Raw genomic sequence first — 26,283 nt, 5'->3', positions numbered from 1 at the left:
CCCATGAAAAGGAGCTGTAAGAAACCACTCCTTGTTCAGTCAGTTTTGGGGTGCATTTGGAGGTCCCAGTGTGGCCTCTGTGCAGCCTCTGAGTCATCTGGGAATGTGTGCGTCCTGTGCATGGCCTGCCCCTGGATCACCTCAACACAGCCCTTTTGGTCCATCTGTTTGAGGCCAAGGCTATGGAATTCTGGGATTTATACAGGATATGTACATTTCCATCTGGTGCCACAACAAACTACAAATCTCAGAATCTCATGAACCTCTGTGGTCATGGTGCCATTCCCAGTGTAAATGAAAGTGAAGTTGCTTAACTTCTGGTTCCAAGTACTAGCCAAAATAGGCTGAAATTCCTGCATTTCAGAGGAGGGGGAGAGACTGTGGATGTTGTTGGGGCAACAGGATCCCAACTATCTTGCCTTTGTCACAGTTTGGGTGGGTTTTTGATTATTCAGCTGAAATATTGCCTGGAAAAGCAAATTAAATTTTGGTGAGGTGCCTAGTGACTTTGAGGGACTCTTGAGGCTTCAGAGACTATGATATGGAGTTCAAGGGGCCACATGCATCCCATGGGCCCAGTTTGTGCAACCCCTGATCTAGATCCTTGTAGGGAAGAAAGCAGTGGTCATGCCGGCTGGAGGATTCTGATAGTTACAGTCCAAAAAGTAACTTTCTCATCTAATGATGACTCACCAAAGGTTTGGTAAATTTCTGGATCCTGCTTTTTTCCTGAGAGCTTGGAAAATCATGGTCCTAAACTACTCAAACATGATTAGTGGCCTGTGTTCAGTTTAATTTAGTCATGAGTTGGGCCAGTCCATCCCAGAGAACCCATTTAGCAAAACTGTTGTTATGTGCCTTGAAGTCATTTCCAACTTGTGGTGACCCTAAAGAGCACGTATCGTGGGGTTTTCTTGGCAAGATTTGTTTGGAGGGGATTTGCCTTTGTCCTTCTCTGAGGCTGAGAGAGTTTAACTTGCCAAAAGTCACCCAGCAGGTTTCCATGGCTGCGTGGGGATTCAAACCCTGGTCTCCAGAGTCCTAGTTTAATGCTCGAACCACTACACCACACCATCTCTCCCTCTCTCAATCTCTCTCTCACTGCAAACCTATGCTACCATGTAAAAGCCAGCTTTCACTGTCTGGGGATGGGCCAACATATATTTGGCCCTAGAAGGCCCTGGGCTCAATTTCTGGCATTTCTAGTAAAATGTTTTTGCGATAGCAAGACTAAGAACGACCTATGATTTAGAGATCTACTGTCAGGTCAAAATTTGCACTGGTATGCTGGACTCCTAAACCAACAGTCTAAGTCACTCTCCACATATATATTCAGGGGGGAAATTAGCAGTCTCATAACAAAAAATAACAACAACCCTGATCCTGAAGACTTTCTTTACTAGTACTGTATAGTGTTGATCAGCAAATGGAAACTTTACTTTTTGTATGATTACTTCTATGGCCCTTAGGTGCAAAAAGAACTTTTTTCAGAATCAGCTCATTGTGTGCCATAAAAGAAACACACAAAATAAATACACACACACACTTTCCCTGCTTCTGATTCTGTAGAATGGGGGAAATCATGCCCACATGAACAATGGAACAGAACTTACAGCCTGACCTCTTCCCCTTTGTACTCGTTTCTCCAGTTCTTCAATCTGGCTGTGCTTTTCTGCAGCTGAACATTCAGCTGGCTAAGATTGTCTGTGCTTTGTTTTAATTTTTGTTTCTTGCTCCAGCTTGCGGGCCTGTGTTTGAAGGAGAGAAGCAAAGCTCAGAAGAGTACAGGAAAAAGCGCTGCTGTCCTCCACCAACACTGATATCTACAGTGTAACAATATTTACCACTTTAACTGCCAGGCTCCATCCTACAGAGTCCTGGGATTTGTAGTTTTGTGAGGCCACAGCACTCTTTGGCAGAGAGGCTAAAGACCTTTAAAACTACAAATACCAGGATTCCACAGGATGGTGCTTCAGTCATTAAAGTGATGTCAGACTGCCTTATTGCCACAGTGTAGATGCACTCGTAGGCCTGTTACAGACACCAAAATAAAGCTGCTTCAAGTCACAGTGGAGGTATGGTGTTCAATGATGTATGCGTCCTAAGAGTCCAGAGGCCACACCAAAGCCATGCTCCAGTCTTTAGGGCTGGAGTGGGCTTTGGTGCGACTTCTGGACTCTTAGGACGCATGCATCATTGAAACACCATACCTCCACTGTGACTCGAAGCAGCTTTATTTTGGCTGTCTGTAACAGGCCACTATCTGCAATGACTTGTTCATGGCAAATCTGCAAAGCTGTCATATGGTGGAATAAGTAATATTCAAACACAGTGAAGCACCCTTGCAGTACATTTATGCTCAATGAAAATAAAGGACCCTGATAGATGTGACCAAAAAGGCCAACTAACCAGCAAGCAGCTTTCTGTAGTGGCCAACCCAATGCATCTGGAAGCCTACAAAACAAGGTCTGGAGGTATAATCTCCTCCTCTCTTGCAGTAGCAGCACATGTTCAATGGCCTATTGACCTCCAAACAGCCACCTGGCCAATATTTATTGGCCATCTTAATCTTTCATAATTGGGTTAATCCCACGCACCTTGGCTAAAGCCTAAGACATTTCACTCCTGGTACATCATGTACTGAAATGGGATGGCAAACTACTGAAGTGTGCACGGCACAACTTCAAGTTACTGGGGGTAATACATCTACAAAAGTTCCCCCATGAGTAGAGAGAGTTCACAGTCAAAGACTCAAGAGCCATATACCTGCCATTTTGTTCATAGTTCCTTCTTGCCTCTTGCTTGAGATCCTCAGAGCGCTTCCTTAATCTTCTTGGAGTTTCTGGGCTCCATGTTTCACCGACTCTGCACCAGCAATCCTCGAAGCTTCCAGCTGGAAAAGAGCCAATGTGGATTGTTTTTCCAAGACTTATGACAGCCATTTAAAACAACCACATAGATAAGTAAAAATGATCTATTACACGGAAGGGAGGGAGGGAGGGAGGGAGGACAAAGACCAATTAAAGCTAGACAGTGGACAAGTGTGGAAAGCAAGAGAGCGCCATTAGCCACCCAGGAGACCTTAGGACTGCACCCAATTTTACCCTCCCACAAAAACAAACAAACAAAACAAGAAAATGTTCTCAAACCTTGTGGGAGATATGGGAACATTTTCCCATGGGAAGAGGGCTGTCCCGTTTTAGGCCACAAGAGGACTTTTTAGGGCATTACCAGAAATAACTTCTTGTTTTAGAACAAAGTCTCCCCTTGTTTTAAAATGGGCTTGGGGCAAAAATGTTATAAAAGTGTGTCCACCACACCTAGGGGGCATTTGGGGAGAAAATGAGGGGTTTTTTTTTGGGGGGGGGGATTAAAAATTTACTTACTACTATGTCTTTACTGGTGGTAAAGAAAAGGGGGCAATTCAGACGATAAACCTAGATTGGGCTCTAAGGGGAAGGAAAAGGAGCATACACTCCATATGTGGGTGCACCTTCATTTTTTCCCTCTTACAAGCCAAGACCATCAACTATAGTTGGCCCTCCACATTTGCACCTTTGACTTTTGAAGATTTGATTATTCACAGATTTAACTAATCTGTTCTCTCTGGGAATCGCTAGATCCTCCAGCACAATGCTGCCACAAGTTGACCATAAAGTCATGCTGGAGGATTTAGAGATTCCTAGAGAAAACACTTATCTGGGAATCTGTAGGTCCTCCAGTGTGATTCTATGGTCAACTTCCCCACCTGATGTTGACCACAAAGTTGTGTTGGAGGACCTAAAGATTTCTAGAGAGGTGTTCTTTCAGGTGTTATTTTTTTTTAAATGTGTACGCTTTTTTTTATTTGTGATTTTCCCACTTTCAGGGGGTCCTGCACCCCTAATGTCGAGGGACCACTGTATTTCCAATTCTGATTTTCCTGCCTGATTTCCTCATAGCCACTACCGCAGTTCTTCTCAGTTCTTGGCAGTTGCTGGAGAAGGGGAGACATGGAATTGTGTAAGCAGAGCATTATGCTCTGATCCAATCATCTTCCAAACTAGAGGCACCACCACAATGCCAGAACAAACCTAAACCAGAGTGAGGGTGATCCTAAGTAGCTTCCAACATTATTAGGCTAGGAGAAGTTTGGATTCAACCCAGCTTCTGCTGGACATCTAAACCAGTTAGATTTGTATTCTAAGGGCTCTTCCAAATTGCTCTAAAGAAGTGCAACTCAAAGAGGTGGACCATGGGTCAGTGGTGATCCATGAACCATTGGCTATCATTCTGCAGATTTTCCAAGAAATTTCTTATTCCATATCTCAGTCCACTACACCATGCTGGCAGGGAGCCTTCCAAAGTAGATTAACATTCAAACATGCTCTACCGCCATACCCTAGTTATTTTTAAGCATTGACACATTAGCTTTAACAAAGCTAACACTTTACTTTATGAGTAACACATTAATAAGATATTAGCAATGTGCTACTGTTAATTAATGTATTTTCAAAGCTTTTAACAAATGACTAATAGCCTAAAATGGCCCAAATAGTCCCAGATAAAACAATGGTTGGGACTGTGTTTATTAGTCCCAACTAGAGTCAACCCCTTAAGTCAGTTGTTGTCAACACATATGTAAATCCAACTGATTCAATGGCTCTACTCTTGTTGGCACTAACTCAAGGATCTAGATCAATGTTTTAGAATGAACAAATAGTCATTACACACACACAAAAGTAGTAACAATGCTGCCAGTCATTTGGCTGTTTCTTAAAAGAATGTTATGCTTTTGCAACTCTTGAGCTAAAAAGTTATAGATGACATTGTTACTTTTAGTGGAATACTTCTATGCTCTGGTTTTAGATCAGTTTCAAGACTAACTGTGAGTGATTTAAATCATCATCAGCATCATCATCAACACCATTACCATCATCGTAATCTACAACAGAAATGGTTGCTATGTGTCACTAATTATACCAAAGTACCTCTTTCACAGGGAGAGACAGCATGGCATAGTGATTTGAGCACTGGACTATGACCCTGGAAACCAGGGTTCGATTCCCAGGTCAGACATAAAACCCACTGGATGACCTTGGGCAAGTCACATGCTCTCAAACTCAGGGGAAGGCAATGCCAAACCTCCTCTGAACAAATCTTGGCAAGAAAACTCCATGATAAGTTGTCTTAGGGTCGCCATACGTTGTAAATGACTTGAAGGCACACAACAACAACAAACCTCTTTCAAACCTCTTGCAGAAATACAGACACACCTTGATCTTTAACTGTTCATTTTCTTTGTTCACCCGTGTCAGTTCTTCTTCTGCTTGTTTCATCTTTTCCACTGTCTCGTTGTAGCTCATGGACAGGGACTTTTCATCAGGTCCCAGTCCAGGTTCTTGGAAATGTGGCTAAAACCAAATAACATTTTAAAAATCAGACATGTTTTTGGTTCTCATCCTTGTGTTCTTACAGGTTACGGAGACAAATAAGTTCAGGTGTTGTGTTGATTACATTGGTACCAAAAATAGAACCTCAATGTGATTGCACCATTGCATCAACTGCAACTGAGTCACTGAATATATATATGCCCAAGCACATATATGAAGGATGAATGATTAGAGAAGGGAACAGCTATTTAGGAATCACAATTCAGTCACAACATCTTTGAAGCCATCCTGGCTCTTCTCCTCTACCCCAACCTTCCACAATTATACCCTTCCCCGTGACCATGCTGCACTCTTGACCATGCAGTACTCATCTTCTACTTCCTCCTACAGCTGAATTGGCTTCCATGATGGTAAGACTGTAAGAAAAGCCCTTCCTACACATGCCATTCCATTTCACAACATAGAAACAGAGCAAGTCGAAAAGATATCCCCTCTTAAATAAACCAACTTTCTGTCCATTAAGACCATTAATGGACTTTTTGCCCAGGCATCCACCTGGTAATTAAGCCTGCTGAGAATACATCAATCAGCAAAATGGCTCCATTCAGTGGTGTCACTAGGCTTGGTGACACTTGATGTTGGGGCTGCTGAGGGGGGATGGCAGCGACTGCCTGCCCCACTCTCCTCTTCTTCTGCCTTGCTCACCTGGTGCATGCTCTGCCACCATCACTGCCACCTTAGCTTCCTCTCCAGGAACAGAGCCAGGGTGGTGACAAAGCCAGGAGGGCACTCTCACCCCTCCACTGCCCTCGCCACCACCTCAGCTCCCTTCCTGGGGAGACAGTCAGAGTGGCAGCAAAGCCACAAAGGGTGTACTTGATCCTTTGCCACAGCAGCAGAATGCCTGACCAGATGTCACTCCTCCTCTAGGTGGTTGAGGGGAGTCCACACTCCCCTCAACCACCTAGTGATGCCACTAGCTCCACTTTTTTTTAAAAAAAGAAGAACAACGTGTGATGTAAGGAACAACCTGACTACTGTAGTTTGTGTGGAATTTTTTTGGTGGTGGTGGTGGTGGTGGTGCTATGTGGCTGTGTTCTGGAAGAGTTTATTCCTGATGTTTCACCAGCACTTGTGACTGGCATCTTCAGAGAATGCTGGAATGGAAGTGAGTGAGGTATATATACTGTGTAACCCTTAGTTGAGAGGAAGTGATTTATATATTAATCTGTGTGTTGTTTTCTTGTTGAATGGCAAGGCCTTAGGGTTTGACTTCATAATTAGTGATCCATTGCTTCCCTGCAGCCTGGAAAGGGGTGTCCTTGGGGCACAGTGGCAGGGAAAGAGAAACACGCAGCGAAAGGAGCTCCTTTCGGCACTGCTGAAAGGGCGCCACAAGTGCCCTGTAGCGGCGCGCGCATGTCACGCCTGCGCTGCAGCATTTGGCTGCGGCATCGCCGTGACATCATAATGGCAGTGCCCATGTAGATAGGGCACTGACATTTTGGCACCGTGGTTACGTGGTAGGGTTGCGGGGCGTCTGTAAAGGACGCCCCGAGGCAACCCTTGCACGTATCCAGGCCAGCACAAAGCGCTGGTCTGGATACTGCCTCAGATTGAGTGGATAAAGATTCTGACCTCACCCACCTGCAGCTCTGGCCTTGATGAAAAAATGGAAAATATCTCTCCCCAGAAAAATTGCCTCTGAGGCAATGGAGCCCTTAACAAAATATTTTCCCCTACCTTGTACTAGGTGGATAAGAATTCTGGGCATTTATAAAAGGCAGCTTCCAATAATCCTAACAAGGTGGCAGATTTACAATCAGTTGCTAGATGAAGCCTACAGGATGAAGGATGTGGCCCTCTCCTTCATCCTCATGTTGAACTGAGACCTTGTAAGATTTTAGTCCAGACTTATTTTCACTCTCTTAGCCCTCTGGCAATAAAGCATCTTGTTCAATTTGCTCAGCTCCCAAGGGATTCATATTTGAAAGCATTCGCACAACAGCCCTGATAAATAACAGCTTTTGATTCCTCCAGGACCACATTCTCTGCCTACAAGATTAATTAGCACTTGGAACACCTCATCAGGCAGCAAACTCTTTCTCCCTGGGTTTGCAAATTATGGGTGTTAAGCAGCTAAAAGCCAAGTATAATTCCTTAACATTCTTTGGGAACGTCCAACCCTTGCTGGGTTTGGAGAGGCCTGCAAGCCTCCTATTAATGTGTGTCCTAATTCTGCACCTTTATCGGGCAAATAGTGAGTCTTAGCTGTGACACCAGCTATGCAAGGGGTGAAGCCAATGCCTGAATTAAAGGGACTATTTTCAGAAATCTACAAGGGAGATCATGAGCTGGCTAAAACTCAGTGTGGTAGTGGTGGTTAAGGGTGGAGGTAACAGTGGTTTAGGTGTTCAACAGTAAAATCTATAGTCCTACAAAATTGGCTGTCTTGACTTACACTATACATAATAGATACATCTTGACCAATATAATACATATTTTCAGGAAGAAAATCCATCCATACCTTTGAATCCAGCATGCCATTTGCAACCCCATGGCTAAACTCATTTTTATACAGAAGAGGCTGAACCTTTGCAAGAGTGGATCTAATCTGCAGGGGAAAAGCAAAAGCAATCCCAATCTCAACATCTGTCTGGAAATTTAAGCTGCATACAAATACAGTTCAGATTTATGTTTCACTACAACTGATGTCCTACCATCTAGCATCTGGCTGTTATATATATACATATACACACATTTTTAAAAAGGTCTAAATACCCTAAAGGCACCAGATCCTGCCCGATCTTAGAAGCTAAGCAGGATCAGCCCTGGTTTAGTACTTGGATGAGAGACCAATAATGAATACGAGGTGCTGTAAGCTACATTTCAGAGGAAGAAATTGGTAAAACTATCTCTGAATATTCCTTGCCTTGGAACACTCTAATGAAATTTATGAGGTTGCCATAAATTGACAGACAACTTGAAGGGGGGCATGTGTGAGTGCATACGCACGCACGCACACACACACAGAGCACAGATACATATAATATGTAGGTACAATTTCAATCGAAATCCTCACATTCTTTTAAAATAAATTTCAAAATATGCTAAGCTCAGATAGCTAATATTCTATGCATTTCATGGCATAACTAGTTCACAGATGGATGACAGCTACCTGTGCTTGGTGACTGAACTTTTTCTTGTTGTTGTTGCTGTTGTTGCTGCTACTGCTGTTCTTGTTATGTGCCTTCAAGTTGACTCTGACTTAGGGTGATCCTAGTCTATATTAGACTAGATGTACTATTGTTCTGGTTCCACAAAATGCACCTTCATATGTTCATGGGAAATAGTACCTGTTTTATATATTCAGTTTCTTCAGTAATCTCAGATATGGTTGGTCCATTCAAGAAGTAATCTCTCTCAGTCCCCCTGTCCTGTTTCATGATGTGTTGTGTTACCACTAATGTGGTAGTCATTATCCGGATTGGAGGGTGATCTGTGTTGAAAAGAACACAAGCGTTAATTAGACTGAAAGACATGGCAAAGATGCATAACTCTAACCAATGGATTTAACAGGCATGTCCAGATGATAAGAATGCATATTGTAAAAGGTGGGGCAGGGGACCAAATTATGATGAAGATGCATAATAAGAAAATATTGTGCACTAATACTGTGCAATGTGTCTGTGGATTCACAACTCCTCTGGTTCATTTTGTCCTCTGAAAAGGTTTATTGTTTAGGTACAGCAAGGAGGGTAACCCCTTCCTTTAACACATTTCAGAATAGTTCAGAGTTAACAGAAGTATCCCCTTGAAATTTTCATTATTGTTCTAATCTCGAACAGCAAGGAGACTGACTCTGAAGGACTCAAGTTATCTCATGTGAAAATGGGACCACAAAGTATCCTACTTGAGAGAAGAGGGTCACTGATTTGAAAGGCTGTGAGAGAACAGTCACCTATTTGAAAGCCTACCCAGACCAGGTTAAATAACAGAGCCTGGAACAGCATTTTATAAAAGGAATTAATTTCTTTTCTATCAGTATTTTAAAGATGGAACTTATGGACACTGCTTGTTTTTGGAGGAGTGATTCATTAGTATCTTACTGTATTCATTAGCATTACTGTTATGCATGAATACAGTAATGCACAACTAATACTTTACTACTGATGATAATATGTCAGTCATGGATTGTTTTTTAGTTACTTTTAAATTTATTATGAAAAACACAAAAATGGCCAAAAATACACACACACACACACACAGCCCAAAACATTTTAGGTATAACAAGTGTTATTCCTGAAATGTTGCTTTGCTGTGGGGGTGCCATTTTGGGGACACTCTAGCCATCGTTGTATTTCTAAATATATCTTTTAAAAATATATTGTGTTTTTTATATTTTATTATTTAGACATATTATTTTAACTTATTATATAATATAATTAAATATTACTCTTGTTGTTTTGTGCCTTCAAGTTCTTTCTGACTTATGGTTATGCTAAGATGACCATATCACAGGTTTTTCTGGGGCTGATATGATAGCTCTGTTTAAATATTTGAAGGGATGTCATATTAAGGAGGGAGCAAGCTTGTTTTCTGCTGCTCCAGAGACTAGGACCCGGAGCAGTGGATGCAAGCTGCAGGAAAAGAGATTCCACCTCAACATTAGGAGGAACTTCCTGACAGTAAGGGCTGTTCGACAGTGGAACACACTTCCTTGGAGTGTAGTGGAGTCTCCCTCCTTGGAGGTCTTCAAACGGAGGCTGGATGGCCATCTGTCGGGGATGCTTTGATTTGGATTTCCTGCATGGCAGGGGGTTGGACTCGATGGCCCTAGTGGTCTCTTCCAACTCTATGATTCTATGATTCTATGAGTGTGTGGCTTGCCCATGGTCATCAGGTGGGTTTCCCTGTCTGAGTCAGGAATCAAACCCTAATCTCCAGAGCTGTAGTCTAACACTGACACCACTATGTCATGCTGGCTCTCAGTTAAATAGTGCATTGTTGCATTAATTAAAATAATATTGTTGCCTTTTATTAAAAAAAACACATAGTTAAGATCAGAGGTTGAAAAACTCAAATGGTTACACTATTCCTACTATCTTAAGATGTATTACAAATTTTGTTAAATTATGGCAATTGTTTCTAAGTTTGCATCTACATAAATTTAGAATTAGACCTGCAAATTTTATGCCAATCTAGATTCTCTCGTTTTCTTTTTCGATGATGTGTTTCCTTGTTCATTTGGCAATCAGTTGAAGAGACTTCCATTCGAAAAACATGGCCTTCAGATTTGTGCTGCAACAGCATTGCATAGTAGCCATACTAGCTCTTGGATTCTGGGAGCTGTAGTTTCCAAAGGAAACTTTTCAACTCTGGGATCATTAACTTGTTGACATGTTACTTCAGCTGTCATTTTAGTATATACTGTAACATTAGCATGGAATCATATAATCATTCATATAATGAATTCCATCTATTTATTATAGTTGTGTGACTTCAAGTAGTTTCCAACTAATGGTGAACCTAAGATGAACCTATCCTGTAGTTTTCTTGATAAGATTTGTTCAGAAAGGCTTTGCCTTTGCTTTTCTCTGAGGCTGAGAGAGTATGACTCATCTAAGACCACCCAGTAGGTTCCATGGATGAGCAGGAATTCGAACCCTGGTCTCCAAAGTCATAGTCCATTTGTATGCACTGGGCACAACTTTCAAACTACTATACTATGCTGGCTCTCTATTTATGAAACCATCTTTTAAGTCCTAACCACTTTGGTATTGTGGGTCTTTGAAACAATAAACAAATGCAAACATTGTTTACCAAGAGAGAAAGTGGGGTGTGTTTATACACCATGGACAGCAAGCTCTACTTTAAACCAGCCTCAGCTCTCTGAAAACACTACCATCTCTTCTCAGCCTTTGACATTCATTGCACTGTGTACACTCAGTAAGCACACATTAGAAAACAATATCAGTATGAATCATAAATACATTACAAGAAACAGTTATACCTCATGCCCAGAGCATACAAATGTACATTTTAGAGATCAAGGACATTAAACATTTCTATTTAAAAGTACAAGGATTTTACATTGTACTACATAAATATCATAAACACCACAATACAAAGCCAGCATATTTCCTACACGCAAGTTAGAAATGAGAAACAATGTAAGATTCTGAGAAGTCGTTCACTATAAACTATGATATATAGTTTCTAGCCTGGTCAGTTGGGTGATGATATGATAATACACCTGAGATGATGGGACTTTGTCTACAAGTAAATAATATCATGTGGATGGCAATGACCAAACCATATAATATGGCAGTGTGTTAAAGTAACAAGGAAGCAATACAAACATTCAGCCCAGTCAGTATTTTGTTGGATTGCATTGATACTGATTTCAACATGTGTAACAAAATTCATAACTCGGGACTAATTCCCTTCTCGGCCATGAAACCCACCTGGTGATCTTGGACAATTCACATGCTCTCAAATCTTGCCAAGAAATCTCCATGATAAGTTTGCCTTAGGGTCACCGCAACTCAGAAATGACTTGAAGGCACACAACAACAACCACAACAATCAAAATTCAGAAACAACTGTGAAAAGAAGTAGGTTCCCATATGTTCAGAGACTGGGCCCCAACACTTCCTTAACTGCACGGCAGAGAAAGAAAAAGTGTCCTAGTTTGAACTCAATGGGAGCCCGCACTGCTCAATATCAGTGATGTTTATGTAGTACAATGGTGACATCCAGTGTTTGATGAATTAATCTCATAGCTACACATATTCTGTTTATCTCTGAAATCCTCCAGCATTGTTACTTTAACACTTCTGTCTTTCCCCTTACAAACAAGAAGGAAGCCACTTCCCTTAGTTGTATGCACACTGAATGACAGAGGTGGGCAATTTATCACCCTTCAGATGGTGTTGAATTGCAATTCCCATCAGTCAGTACGGTTTTTGGTGAGGGATTCTCTGCAACAGTGGTTCTCAATTTTCAGTCTTCTGAGTGTTTTGGATTTTCACTCCCAGAGGTCCCAGCCAGCATGCCACAGGGATTGTGGGAGCTAAAGTGAAAACCACCTTGAGGACAAAAGGAGAGAACCACCGATCTACAAGAGGGTCATGCAAAGACTGCACCTTGAGATTTGGCATAGAATTTAACATTCTGAGAATTTCAGGAGGATATCAAGAGCACAGACCATAAAGAGAGATGATAACTTTATTGTCTCTCTAGTACACACACGCTCCAGAAAGTCCAGATACAGTTAAATCTGGTGCCACCTAGTGAGCAAGCCATATCTTCGCATGACTTCCTTTTATAAAAGTCAGGATTATTCAGATGTTGTTGTGTTTTTGCACAACTATCCGGATAATCTCATCCACACATCCATTTTGTTGTTTATACAATTTTAAAAATTTGAACTGCATCTCTGTGCATCTCTGTGAGTTCTGTTGCTCACATGTAACAGCACTCAAATAAAGATGGAGTCGATGATGCAGATGTATTCAAAACAGGTTCAAGGCATGCAGAGTTTGATACCTGTTTATATTCATACATACATATATTCAACAATGCAATTTTTTAAGAAAACTTGGGGGGGGGGGAACCCCAAGGTTGGTTACCCCAGGTTAAGTGAGGGGTTGTTGTTTTTTGGGGCAGCCCTACCAAAACTTACTTGGGTGCATTTTGCTCTTCTGCACAACCATTAAATATACAGGAGCCTTCTCCAGTTTTCTTTCTGACAACCCTATTCTTGTCCGTACTTTATGACATATTACTTTTATTGGATTAACATAGCATGTATCAGTCACAGAAATAAAAAGGACTTCAATCCAACTGGAAAGAGGGCACTCATATATATGAACTGCTTCCTAAGCAGTTTACCATTCTCTGTTAAAACTTGTTAATTGAGAAATACTCATCTTTGGCCAGATGATTATAGCTATGCTGAATTAATGCAGTGTCTGTATATGTCTGAAAATGGGCTACAGTCAGCCCTCCTCATCCACAGATTTTTTATCTATGGATTCAAGCATTCATGGCTTGAAAATATTCCATAAAATAAAATAAAATAAATTTCAAAAAGCAAACCTTTATTTTGCCATTTAATATAAGGGTCACCATTTTGCTATTTAATGGGACTTGAGCATCCACGGATTTTGTTACCCACAGGGGGTCCTGAAACCAAACCCCAGTGGATAACAAGATCCCTGGATATGTTCTCCACAAGAAATGTGTGACTTCCATAAACTAATTTTTTCCATTTCATAAATACATAAGAGAGGTAAAGCTGCGTGAATATTCTCCTGTTATATAAATTTGCTGAAAGTACAAAGCTTAATAGTTTCTTAAGGGGAGTGTTGCAGTTAATCTGCCTGCTAGGCAATACTGCTGTTTACAACCTTGGCAGATGAGGTAATGAAAATAGTAGAATCCAAGGAACTTCAAGGAAGGGCTAAGGCAAAGAACCTTCAACCCACCCACCCCGAACGACAGGTATGGGGGAACAAGACTTGTCTCACAACATTGCTTATATTTGATAAGAAATGAATGCACACACCTAGAAAGCTGTAAACGTACTAATTATAGCATTCCTAAAGAGTTAGTAAAGAGCCAACAATGTGTAGTGGTTTCAGCATTGGACTAGGCTTCTGGGAGAACAGGATTCAAATCCCTGGTAGGCCATAGAAACCCATGGGGTGACCTTGGGCAAGTCACTCCCTCAACCTCAGAGGAAGGCAATAGAAAATCCTTGCTTACAAATCTTTCCAAGAAACCTCCATGGCAGGTTCTCCTTAGGCTTGGCATAAGTCAGATCAGAAATGACTAGGAGGCACATAACAACAAAGAGTTGATAATGAACAAGATTGAGTTGGGCGTACTGATTTCCAGGGCCAGTGAACAATGGCTTTCTATGCTTTCCCCTTCCAGCTGCAGCTGTCTATGGCACCAGAAATCTTCTCTGGAGAGTTTCTCAGCCCTCTGGAGTTTTGATGTGCACATGGGCTGTGGAGTAGTGTTTCGTGGAAGCAGGAAAATCTAATAGAGCTCTATCATGGGATCCTAGTCATTGCATTTTCTATGTATAGTTAATTAAAAAGCAAGTTGTTGTTGTTGTTGTGTGCCTTCAAGTTATTTCTGACTAATGGTGACCCTAAGGCAAACCTATCAATGTGGTTTTCTTGGCAAGTTTCTTCAGAGAGGGTTTGCCATTGCACAAATTACAAAAATGAAATTGCCTACTTTGAGAGATATTTTATCATTTTATGATGTTGCTAATTCCTTTTATGAAACAAATGTTTTTTTTAAAATCAATGAATACTCCTATGTAGTAGACCCTCCATCACTCTTTACTTTGGGTCCAAACAGACAGGCCAAAATAAAGCTGTTTCAGGTCACTTTGGAGGTATGCTGTTTAAATGACACACACATCTTAAGAGGCCAGAAGCTGCACCAAAGCTGCACTCCAATCGTAGCTCCAGTGTGGCTTTGGTGCAGCTTCCGGCCTCTTAGGATGCATACGTCATTTAAACAACACACTTCCAAAGTGGCCCAAAGCAGCTTTATTTTGGCCTGTCTGTTCAGGCACTTCTTTTCATTCTGGGAAGAGGTTTCTGGGAGAAACTTAAAAAAAAAATCCTATCTAGCACCTTCCAGGTGTATTGTATGAAAAGTTCTACAATCCACAAACAACGTGATCATTGACTGCTGGCTCAGGGCGATAGGAACTGTAATTCCATACCTCAGTAGGTTTCCCGATTGGGCAAGAATAGAGTAAAAACATGCATAACTGCAACATAAACATGTAGATGTCCTAAACACAAGACAAATAAAAAGACTCCCGCATTGCTTGGAGCCAAAGGAGTTCTCATTCCCCAAAGTAATTGCCATTACCCACTTGTCTTTTCACAGCTCATGCTGAACGAGGTACTGCCCTTTCCCAAAAGACTGTTTTGAGCACACTTGATTGTAGTTATCCCGAGGACAAGATTTCCAATTCATGTGCCAAGATGGCTGAGGGATAAAAATAAATGAAAGGTGAAAAATGAGATGTGAGGGAAAGGATGATAACTAGATGCCTTATCACAATATAATACTCTTCAGTGGGAGGATAGGAAGCTCCCTTACAGCATATCAAACCAAGGAGATTATTGCATGGTTCTTAAATAGTGGGACAGAAGCGGGATCAAAACTGTAATCACGTGAACTTATCGCACAACCTCGTGGCTGGGCTGTAAGTATCCTGTAGTCAATCTGCCATTGCTTTCAATGAATGGGAAAATCCCATGAATAGCTGTTAATCGCACCATTTACCCCTTATTGAAGTATGTGCCATAGGCCATTCAGGGGTAGTTCAGAGAGAAGGGGCTTTAAACCAGTTTCACTGCACACACATACACCATTTCCAATGAAAACAAGCACAGAGGATTAATCAGTTCTCTCCCTGCCAAACCGGGACAGTTGGAAGGCAAGCTTCCTGATTCACAAAACCACCACTGTACTACACAAACTTCATTTTGAAGACTGGAAATTATTTAACACTCTACAGACAGACTGTCATGTACCTTCCAGTGCAAGGGGATAGTCAAGAGACATTATGACAAGGCAAGTTTCTGGAAAGGCTTGTCCTGGGTTTGCCCTAGACCAGTAATTCATCCTGTTAATTTTTTTTAAATGATTTGTTAAAAGGCTATGTTGAAATAAAACTGTGGTAGAGAACATGGGCAAATGCCTCAAAACGGGTCCTTACAAGAACCTTTACAGGTTGGTGCAGCTGAAAAAGTGCAGCAACTTCCCCAGGGTCTCCAGATTCATTGATCTATCTAGCCTAGAAGTGTCAACTCTCATGGACAGGAGCTTTCCTGGGCTTTCAGAAGAGCTTTTTCTTCAACCTACCTATTTGGTGGTCTCCATCCAAATACTAAACAGGACTGATGCTGCTTAGTTTCTGAAATCAGACAAATGTGTTCAAAATGGTATTGCTATCTGAAAAGAACTAATACAAGGTCCTCAGATAATTTGGCCTACAATCTCCAAGTATTCAAGGATATAGTGGTGTTAGTCTGTAGAATCAGTATGTAGAGAGATCTTGTAGAACCTTTGAGACTAACTGAAAGAAAGAAATTGGCAGCATGAGCTTTTGTTGACTTCCGTCTACTTCCTCAGATGCATTTGCTGGAGTGGAAGCCAGGCACAGACATGTATGTGTCATTGGTATGTGAGGATGCCAATTCAAATCTCCAAGTATGTTTGTTCCACCTAGTATACAGTCATCACTACAAGGATACACCCTCCAGTTATCACACTTAATTCATAATTTGGTGTTCTCCCTAATGAGGCATGAGAAGGCAACTGTCACAAAGTATCATCTGCACTACTTCCAGTCTGGAAAGAACCTGTCTTTGCTTGTTTGGGAGGATGGTTCACCCAGATGACACAATATGGATGGTGTTCATGGGGAAATTTGAATGTCTGTTCCAGAACAGAAAGAGCTTGGTTGTGCTAATAGCCACTGGCTTAGAAGGCCTTAGAGAGGGATAAACAAATTAACAGAGGACAGCTTTTTCCAGGGTTATTTCACTGTGCTCAGTGAAAATGTTAGTTTGATGCAATTTCATGATTTGAAAAAAAAAGTTTCATGCTTCAGGTTATGAAAAGGGAGGCTTGGAAATAAAACAGCTAGCACAACAATGCACTTACATAAATCAATGGCATGGCCACATCTGGCATATAGTGTGCCTTTCTGGCAACTTCAAAGAACATCAGAGAACTGCAGAAAGAGGCAACCTAACTAATTCAGGGGTTGGAAACTCTTCTTTACAATGAAGGACTGATATTTTTCTGGCTATTTAGGCTGGGGAGAGATGAAGAGGACCAGAGAAAGATATGATCAGAAGTGATTCAAGACAGACCAACCACCACATGATTCATTTATGAAATGAACTGCTACAAGATATACTTGGGCATGGGCATTGATGGAATTAAAATGAAATAAATTTGTTTTAACAGAAATATAAAACAGGGTGGATATTATGAATATCCAACAGCAGAACAACTGATGATCAAGTGTCCCAGGAAGCTGAAATGTTGCACCAAAATGTGGAAATGATAATGGCCTATCCAAGAACATGTGAAAGGACCACAAATTGAAAACTCCTGATCTAAACACAAGTAGCTTGGAAGGTGAGTATAGTGGTGGATTATCATCTTTGTGACCTTCCTGTTCTCTTCCTGTAAACATGGGGAGAGGGATATCCACTAAAGGTGACTGGACAGTACTCTTGTACCCTATACCAATCCAGTTAGTACATCTTGTACCCTATACCAATCCAATTAGTACATCAGACTTTTCTAAATGAATCTGCTTGGCTGTTGTAAACAAGATGCTCAGCAAGTTGTTATTGGCATGGGTTGCACAGGGCGGAGCAACCACCTGCCCTGCAACCCTAGTACATGGTGGCGGCGTAATCATGGCATATGTTTGCAATATGAAATCTAATGCTTCTTCTTTGCCTGAATCCAGCTTGGACAACTGCTATTTCTTGCTCCATATATTATAAATTTTTGTTGTTTAATTTTGAGCATCACTATGCTTGCATGGAAAATTGATGCAATGGTCATGTGGTTACTACAATCCTTTGTGTGCCCTTGGGATTTGGAATATATGTTGTTTCCAATCTTTGGGCCATTTTTTTATTTCCCATATTTCTTGATAGATTTTAGTTAGAACTAGAACAGATTATGTCTCTGCAGCTTGAAGCAGGTGTATTGGTATAATGTATTTCTCCCAAGTGCTTTGAACACAGGTCCTACTTCTTTTTCTAAAAATTTCAAATGGTTGTTCCTGAATGAACAGGAACAGTCTTCTCTTTGACATGCTAGTGTTCTATATAGTGCTCAGCACTATAAAGCGGTATAGAAATGTAAGTGCTATTGCTATATGCAGAAAACATTTAACCTCATGCAGAGTGAAATGGTGCAGGTTACGAAAAAGTTTGCCACAACAGTGAGAACTCTACTCAGAGGTCTAGCATTTTAAGACTGCAATCCTATATTCACTTATCTGGAAACAGGGATGTATAACAACACCATTTTAGTTCATTTTTAATAAAAAAAATAGTTTACTGAAATGTGCAAATGTCCTTACACGTAGAATGGAAGAATTAAAAATCTGAATATGGGAGAAATGAAAACTAGCAGATTCATTCATCTAGATCCAGGGCTTTGAATCGTGATGTGCTCAGCATAGTTGTGCTGAGTTATTGTTGCCACTTATTTTATTCTGAGACTTTCCTCATCTTTAATAAATATTTAGCAGATAGGTAAAATATTTCCTCTCCATGTTGAAAATGGCTATTTTCAATCAATTCTTCTGGTTCAAATTTTGTTTCAATTTCATTTTGAAATATTTTAGCAATGTTCATGAATGTCTGCATATTCAGGGATGAAACAACATGAAGGTGTTTTTGTTTTAACTGTATGCAAAATAAAGTGAACCTCATATATCAAATAATCCCTCCAGAGCAGAGATGAATAGGATTTCACCGTAAAAACAGGCAGTACACAGCAACCTATTTCCCATGTTATTGTTTTTTTAAAAAACCCCCACTCCATCCGAACATAACATCTGATCATTACAAGGCTGGTAGACAAATATTCCCAAGATTATTACCAAGGGTTTTGCAAATATTAATTCCTATCCTGATCTTGGTAATTATTCTCAATAATTATTTAGCAACTCTGTTATTTGCTTTCCCTATGCAAGGAAAATGTCCTGCTTTGTCTTATGAATGTCTGGGGACAGGTTTGAAAGAATGTCAGCATTTGCATAAGCAAACATCCATAGAACCACAGGCAAAGCTGCTTCATTCTTCTCTTTCTGCAAAGCACTAGCATCATATCAAATACCGGAGTATATCACACGGAGCTTTTTGGTGGTGTTGTGGCTCAGTTCCAGCTCACTTCCAAAGTGATTGCACTTCCAACAATGCGGTTTCATGTCATAAACTGACTGTTTTATCAGACGCCATTGATTTCTATGGGAGCCCCTTGCGAATTGCTTCAGCAGTGTTTCTGAAGTCACCACTCATTTTGGTAAAAACAGGGAAAAAGTGACTTCAGAGAATTCGCTTCCAGGCTGCCTTCGATTGCACTGCGATTTGGTCTGACGTGGAAAAGCACTCCGATGCCACCCCGCTTGGCCCCTGCGTCCTGCTCCGTCATCCCCCTCCTCCTCCTTCATGCCATCTCCTCCTCTCTGCCAACCAGCCAATCCCATCATCCCCTGCGTCCCCTGCATCTTCCTACGATCTGCTCCCCTCCTTCAGCCTGCCACCAATCCCATCATCCTTTGCCTTCTCCAGACCGATCTGTCCCCTCTTCAGCCCCCACCAATCCACATCCCCTGCCTTCTCCTAGACCCTGATCTGCTCCCCTCCTCAGCCTCCACCAATCCCATCATCCCCTGCTTTCTCCTAGACCCTGATGCTCCCTCCTTCAGCCGCCCCCAAGCCCATCTCATCTGCCTTCCCTCTCCCGAATCCTGGCCACCAGGACCCCCAGCGACCTATTCCCATCCATCATCCCCTGACTGCTCCTGCATCCCAATCCTGGCCCCAGGGACCCCCAGCGAGCTAACTGATCATCCCCTGACTGCTCCTGCATCCCGATCCTGGCCCCAGGGACCCCCGCAACCTATCCCATCATCCCCTGCCTTCTCCTAGACCCCGATGAAGGATGACAGCTAAGGAGGGGGCAGGGAAGGAGGACAGCGTCCAGAGCCCCACTAAGCATGTGCAAGGGTGCTGATTCGAATCATTGAGCCCTCAAAGTATGCTCTGGTGTGGTAATACAATGTGCACTCACTCCCTTTTGCTTGAGTCCGCATCACGTGACTTGCTTGGAATCAAACTGACTTCGCTTCCCCTTCACTTCGGAAGGACAACAGAAAGGCAACCAGGTGTGGAAAAACATGACGTTTTAACCTCAATCTGCATTGCTAGAGAGGAGTGACTCTGTATCTGGTGTGGAAAAACATCACTTTTTGTATTGCTAGAACAGGAGTGACTGTGGATCTGAGCTGCAACCCTCCCCCCCCCCATGTGTGATAAGGTCCACCATCAGCTGGCTCACACCACCAATAAAATAGCTGAGGGAGCTATAAAGCTTTCCCTTCTCACAAAGGAGTGGGAGATGATCACATAGCAGCACCCTGAAAAGTGTTATATCATATATTCTGGTGAAAATCAGGTAATTTGCAGGGGCAACCCCACCACTAGGAAGAGTGAGGCAATCATCTGAGGTAGCAGATTCATACTACACAGTGGCAGCAGAATGATTCCACTTTAAGTACCATGGCACGCATATCCCCCCCACCAACATTTCACATGGCAAATCAAGACACATGTGGTCAAGAAACATCACCCTGAGACCAACATGGCACAGATTATTGATGAAGAAGAGCACACTGAATAGGAGTGGCTGCAGCAGCTTGCTTTTGCCTGGGCCTATTGGAATTTGGGAAGTGCAAGATTCAGCCCTTTTCCCCTCCCTTCCCTGCTGAGGTAATGGAGAGTAAATTTGCACTTTGAACTCAGTGTGCAAGAGTGGGTTCTTACCACTTGGCATCTCACTGTTCTGAAAATGTGTGTCTTTTTGTTCATGTCTCCTGAGATCTGTCCATCTTGCCAGTGGTGGTCAAAATACACATAATCATAGAAGCACTTGCCATCATTTTGGAGAAATCCTGGAAGACAAGTGAGGTGCCAGAGGACTGGAAAGGAGCACATCTTGTCCCTTTCTTTTAAAAAGGACAAAAAAGAAGACCGAGGCAACTACACTGAGGTCACCCAATGTCAGGAAAAATATTAGAACAGATTATACAGGAGTCTGTTTGCAAGTACTTGACAATGCAATGATCAGTGGGAGAAAGCATGAGTTTGTCAAGAACAAATTCTGCTAAGTTAATCTTATTTTTTTTTTTAAAGAAGTGGGTCACCCATTTAGCAGATTGTGGGAATGCTGTGGATGTCATTTAGCTGAATTTCAACAAAGCATTTGCATCGTTCTGTATCAGTTCTTCTGTCACATCTATTCCATTGTACTAGACACTGAAAGCTTCAGCTGTACAGATGTCATAAACCACAACACCCATTATCCCTTATCATAGGCCATTGTGACTGGGGATTCTGGGAGTCAAAGTCCAAAACATCGGGAAGATCAATGCTTCCCCACCCTATCAGTAAACATTCACTGCATAATTCAACAGCTTTTTTTTTTTTAACAAAGGACTCCTGCAAACACGGAAGGGCCCAGCTCAGATTCATTTGTACATATTCGGAAACACCTATCCCGAGGCAACTGGTTTTGCTTTATTCAGCCTGTTTAATGTGTCTGCCAAATCCTCAGTAAATACAGGTATACCTCAGTTAACACAGTAGCTTTGTTCCTGGGCATTATTTCTTTAACAGAAAATTTGGAACCTGCAGCAGAAAGAACATGGAAAGAAAAGGGATAGGTTCCCATGCCACACACATGGATGAGGTTGGATGAGTAGATGTGAAAAGATGTTGCAAAAAGGAGCTTCTTTTGACAGATGATTTTAAAACTCACTTTCATAAATATATTTATTAATATATTTCTTTTTTTATGCTGCCTTTCTCCCAAAAAGGGACCCAAGGCGGCTGACGAGATAAAAACACTTAAAAACAATTAAAATAATCCAGTTAAAACATTATAAAAATAAGATTTAAAACAAGTAAATGTTAAAACACATAATCTGACAGGCCACTGATGCATGAGACTTCCCAGTTCCCATGTCATAGAATCATAGAATCATAGAACTGGAAGAGACCGCAAGGGCCATCTAGTCCAACCCCCTGCCATGCAGGAAATCCAAATCAAATCCTCCCCGACAGATGGCCATCCAGCCTCTGTTTAAAGACCTCCAAGGAAGGAGATTCCACTACACTCCAAGGGAGTGTGTTCCACTGTCGAACAGCCCTTAATGTCAGGAAGTTCTTCCTAATGTTGAGGTGGAATCTCTTTTCTTGTAGCTTGCATCCATTGCTCCGGGTCCTAGTCTCTGGAGCAAGTGAAAACAAGTCAGCTCCCTCCTCCGTATGGTATCCCTTCAAGTATTTAAACAGGGCTATCATATCACCTCTTAACCTTCTCTTCTCCAGGCTAAACATCCCCAGCTCCTTAAGTCGTTCCTTATAGGACATGGTTTCTAGACCTTTCACCATTTTACTTGCCCTCCTTTGGACACGTTCCAGTTTTTCAACATCCTTTTTGAATTGTGGCGCCCAGAACTGGACACAATATTACAGGTGGGGCCTGACCAAAGCAGAATAGAGTGACACTATTACTTCCCTTGATCTAGATACGATACTTTTACTGATGCAGCCTGATGTCAACTTATCTATCCCTGTAGATGGTAACTTATGAACTTATGCTCAGTGCAAACAGGGAGGAAACCAGCAGAAAAACATTTCTACAAGAACAAGAGCAAGCAAGCAAGACCGTATGGATCTACTTAATGTAGGAGTGCCCTAGGAAATCTACCTTATCTGACTAGTCATAGCCAGTGGACTTTGATCTCAGCAAAGGCATGGAGGGAGGTCACGAAACACCTATTGGTAAAACAGTGATACTGGGTGTTTTCAAAGAGAGTGAAGCCTCAATTTTCTCATACAAGCCAAATAAATGATTTTTACCTGGAAAAAAATATTACACAAAACTGTCAGCCCTAATCTGTTGTTCTTTTTCCACTCACTGGTTACAATGGTTAACTTGGAAGGAGAGTTCAACCGTGAGATAACCTTGAAACCGGGAAAAAATGTAGGACAAAAATTTCAAATGTAGGACACACAAACATGTGTCCTACATTTGAAATTTTTGTCCTACATTTTTCCCTCGCCGCTTGGGCTCCGCCCCTGCCGCGATCGCAGCGAGGCCCAGGGCCCAGGCGGGGAGGGAAAGCCTCCCTGAGAGAAGGATTACCTCCCCGCCTGGGCCCCCGGCCTCGCCGCGATCGCGGCGGGGAAGAGGCCCAAGCGGCGACTGAAAGCCTCCCTCAGCTTGCCACATCCTGCCCGGGGGCGGGGGCAAACCGGGGCGGGACCGTGCGGACCCGCCCCAAACCGGGACAGTCCCGCCCTCAGGCGGGATATGGCAAGCCTACCGAAGGCACACAATGACACAAGAACAGATTAAAGTTCCCCTGGCAAGATGTGCAGTAAACAAAGTGTATAAATTCAAAGAAAAGAGAGACAAACTTCCAGATCAAAAGCTGTTGTCTCCAAACAGATTTTAGCTCATCTTTCCACAAGATCAAAACCTCTCAAATACTCCTAACTAATGACAAGACCTGCTCATTCCACAAAGTAGTCTAGTATCACCGTTTTATGAACTATTTATTTTGCTTATTCTACACCTTTCTTGTTATGTGGCTAAGAGCCTCTTTTAAAGGCACAGTGAAAATTAAAAGAAATGTGACAGGTATCCAAAATAAGAAATTGCCAGTGTTTGATAAGGAAATACATACAAGCATTATGAAAAGAAAAAACAAACCTTGGCTTATTCCCGCAAAACATTTATATAAATATATGTTTTCAGCTGAGAATCAGGCATGGCTTAGTGGTTTGAACGTTTGCCTAGAGACCAGGGTTCAGTTCCCTGCTTGACCATGAAACCCACTGGGTGACCTTGGGCAAGTCACATGCTCTCAGCTGCAGGAGAAGGCAATGGCAAACCTCTGAATGAATCTTGCCAAGAAAACCTCATGATAGGTTTGCCTTAAGTTTGTCATAAGTTAGAAATGACCTGAAAGCACACAAGAAAAACAACAGCAACAACACTGGTAAAACGAAAGTGTAGGGACGAACCAGATCTCTAGCAGAGAGGAAGTTCCTCACTGAGAAAGCCCTGCCAAGTATAGTTGCCCTATAAATGACATTACTCCTCCAGGGTACCTTTGAATTGAGCTTCTCACATACCAATGGCATATATAGGAATGTCTGTATTTCAGTATTACTATTAGTATTTTAGTATTTTATTGTTTACATTTTGTATTTGTATTGTATTATTTTATTGACAGCTGGGGATGTTTAGCCTGGAGAAGAGAAGGTTAAGAGGTGATATGACAGCCCTGTTTAAATACTTGAAGGGATCTCATATTGAGGAGGGAGCAAGCTTGTTTTCTGCTGCTCCAGAGACTAGGACCCGAAGCAATGGATGCAAGGTACAGGAAAAGAGATTCCACCTCAACATTAGGAGGAACTTCCTGACAGTAAGGGCTGTTTGACAGTGTAACACACTCCCTTGGAATGTAGTGGAATCTCCTACTTTATTGGTCTTTAAGCAGAGGCTGGATGGCCATCTGTCGGGGATGCTTTGATTTGGATTTCCTGCATGGCAGAATGGGGTTGGACTGGATGGCCCTTGCAGTCTCTTCCAACTCTATGATTCTATGATGTAATCCTGCCTTGATCCATGGGAGAGGCGGGAATTATTTATTATTATTATTATTATTATTATTATTATTATTATTATTATTATAATACTGTATAGGCATATATGGGCATATATCTATATATATATGCCTACATATTTTGATTTTGAATTGACCTTCTCACATACCAATGACATATATAGACACACACACACACACATAAACACTTTGTATTGACATCCTCACATCCCAATGGCACATATAGGTCCTTCCCTGGCTTCCCCTCCACCAAATGCATCTGAGGAAGTAGGCTTTAGTCTAGGGCTCCTGCTGCCTTTGAGTGATGCCCAATGGCCCCCAGGACATGATCTCCATGGAGGGGCAGCCTTTCCAGCAAGGGAAGCAAGCAGATCTCCTTCTCAAACCAGGACAGAGGCGTGGGAAGTGAGCCCACGCGTGTTTTGTTTGTCTTGCCCCCTCCTTTGCCTTGCTTGGGTGGATGACCCATCAGGAGCCCCATCTGGACTCTCTCCCAGTTCCGCTCTTACCCCGGTTCGAACGCGCGTCTGCCTCCCTCTGCTGCGCCTTGCCCTGCTCCTTCCCCAAAGGCCGGAGAGTGATGCCTAAGCCTAGTCCTTCCCTGCCTGGCCCTTGTCTTCTTGCCAGCCCCAGCCCCGCCTGCCTCCCGCCCCTCCCAGGGAGGCTCCGACCATCATGGGTCAGGTGTGTCAACGTTTCTGAATGTGTCTCAAAGTCAGGCATCGTTATATATATATACAGATAGGAGATCAGTGAAAATATTGCCCCCCAAAATGCCCTCCATTCTGAACAGGACTAAGAAGCAGGGATTTCTATTCTCAAGGACATGGCCTCCATGTCAGCCTCCTTTTCCAGGAGGCATTTCAAAACTGTCCTCCATTCAGAGCAAGACTAAGAAGCAGGGATGTATATTTTCTAGGACATGTCCTCCATTTCAGTCTCCTTCTCCAGGAGGGATTTCAAAATGTCCTCCATTCAGAGCAGGTCTAAGAAGCAGGGATATCTATTTTCTAGGACATGTCCTCCATTTCAGCCTCCTTCTCCAGGAGGGATTTCAAAATGTCCTCCATTCAGAGCAAGACTAAGAAGCAGGGATGTATATTTTCAAGGACATGGCCTCCATTTCAGCCTTCTATTCCAGGAGGGATTTCAAAATGTCCTCCATTTTGAAGTAGGGGTGTATATTTTCTAGGACATGTCCTCCATTTTGGGCATCTATTCCATGAAGGATTTCCAAAACGTCCTCCATTCTGAAAAGGACTAAGAAGCCTGGATGTTTATTTCCAAGGACATGTCCTCTATTTCAGACTTCAAAATGTCCTTTTAGGGAGCATGTTTTGTAGGAGTCATATGTGTCAGGTTTGTAAACGTTTGTCAATTTGTCTAAGTCTGTAATTGTTATACGTA

General features: G+C 42.1%; 1 protein-coding gene across 1 annotated transcript in view; it reads right to left on the bottom strand.

Moving 5' to 3' along the window:
- The window catches only part of CCDC68 (coiled-coil domain containing 68), a 37,899-nt gene extending 12,455 nt beyond the window's left edge, over nucleotides 1-25,444 (bottom strand). The window contains 10 exon segments of the mRNA XM_042453509.1: nucleotides 1,455-1,456; nucleotides 1,622-1,675; nucleotides 1,678-1,733; nucleotides 1,848-1,860; nucleotides 2,767-2,893; nucleotides 5,256-5,393; nucleotides 7,900-7,986; nucleotides 8,729-8,871; nucleotides 15,283-15,398; nucleotides 25,386-25,444. Of these exon segments, the coding sequence (XP_042309443.1) occupies nucleotides 1,455-1,456; nucleotides 1,622-1,675; nucleotides 1,678-1,733; nucleotides 1,848-1,860; nucleotides 2,767-2,893; nucleotides 5,256-5,393; nucleotides 7,900-7,986; nucleotides 8,729-8,871; nucleotides 15,283-15,301 (639 nt within the window). The 5' untranslated portion in view covers nucleotides 15,302-15,398; nucleotides 25,386-25,444.
- Nucleotides 25,445-26,283: the final 839 nt, after the last annotated feature.

The sequence above is a fragment of the Sceloporus undulatus genome, chromosome 2, assembly GCF_019175285.1.
Source record: "Sceloporus undulatus isolate JIND9_A2432 ecotype Alabama chromosome 2, SceUnd_v1.1, whole genome shotgun sequence".
NCBI lineage: Eukaryota > Metazoa > Chordata > Lepidosauria > Squamata > Phrynosomatidae > Sceloporus > Sceloporus undulatus.
Note: the sequence above shows the minus strand (reverse complement) of the source record. Positions and strands in the feature narration are given on the sequence as shown.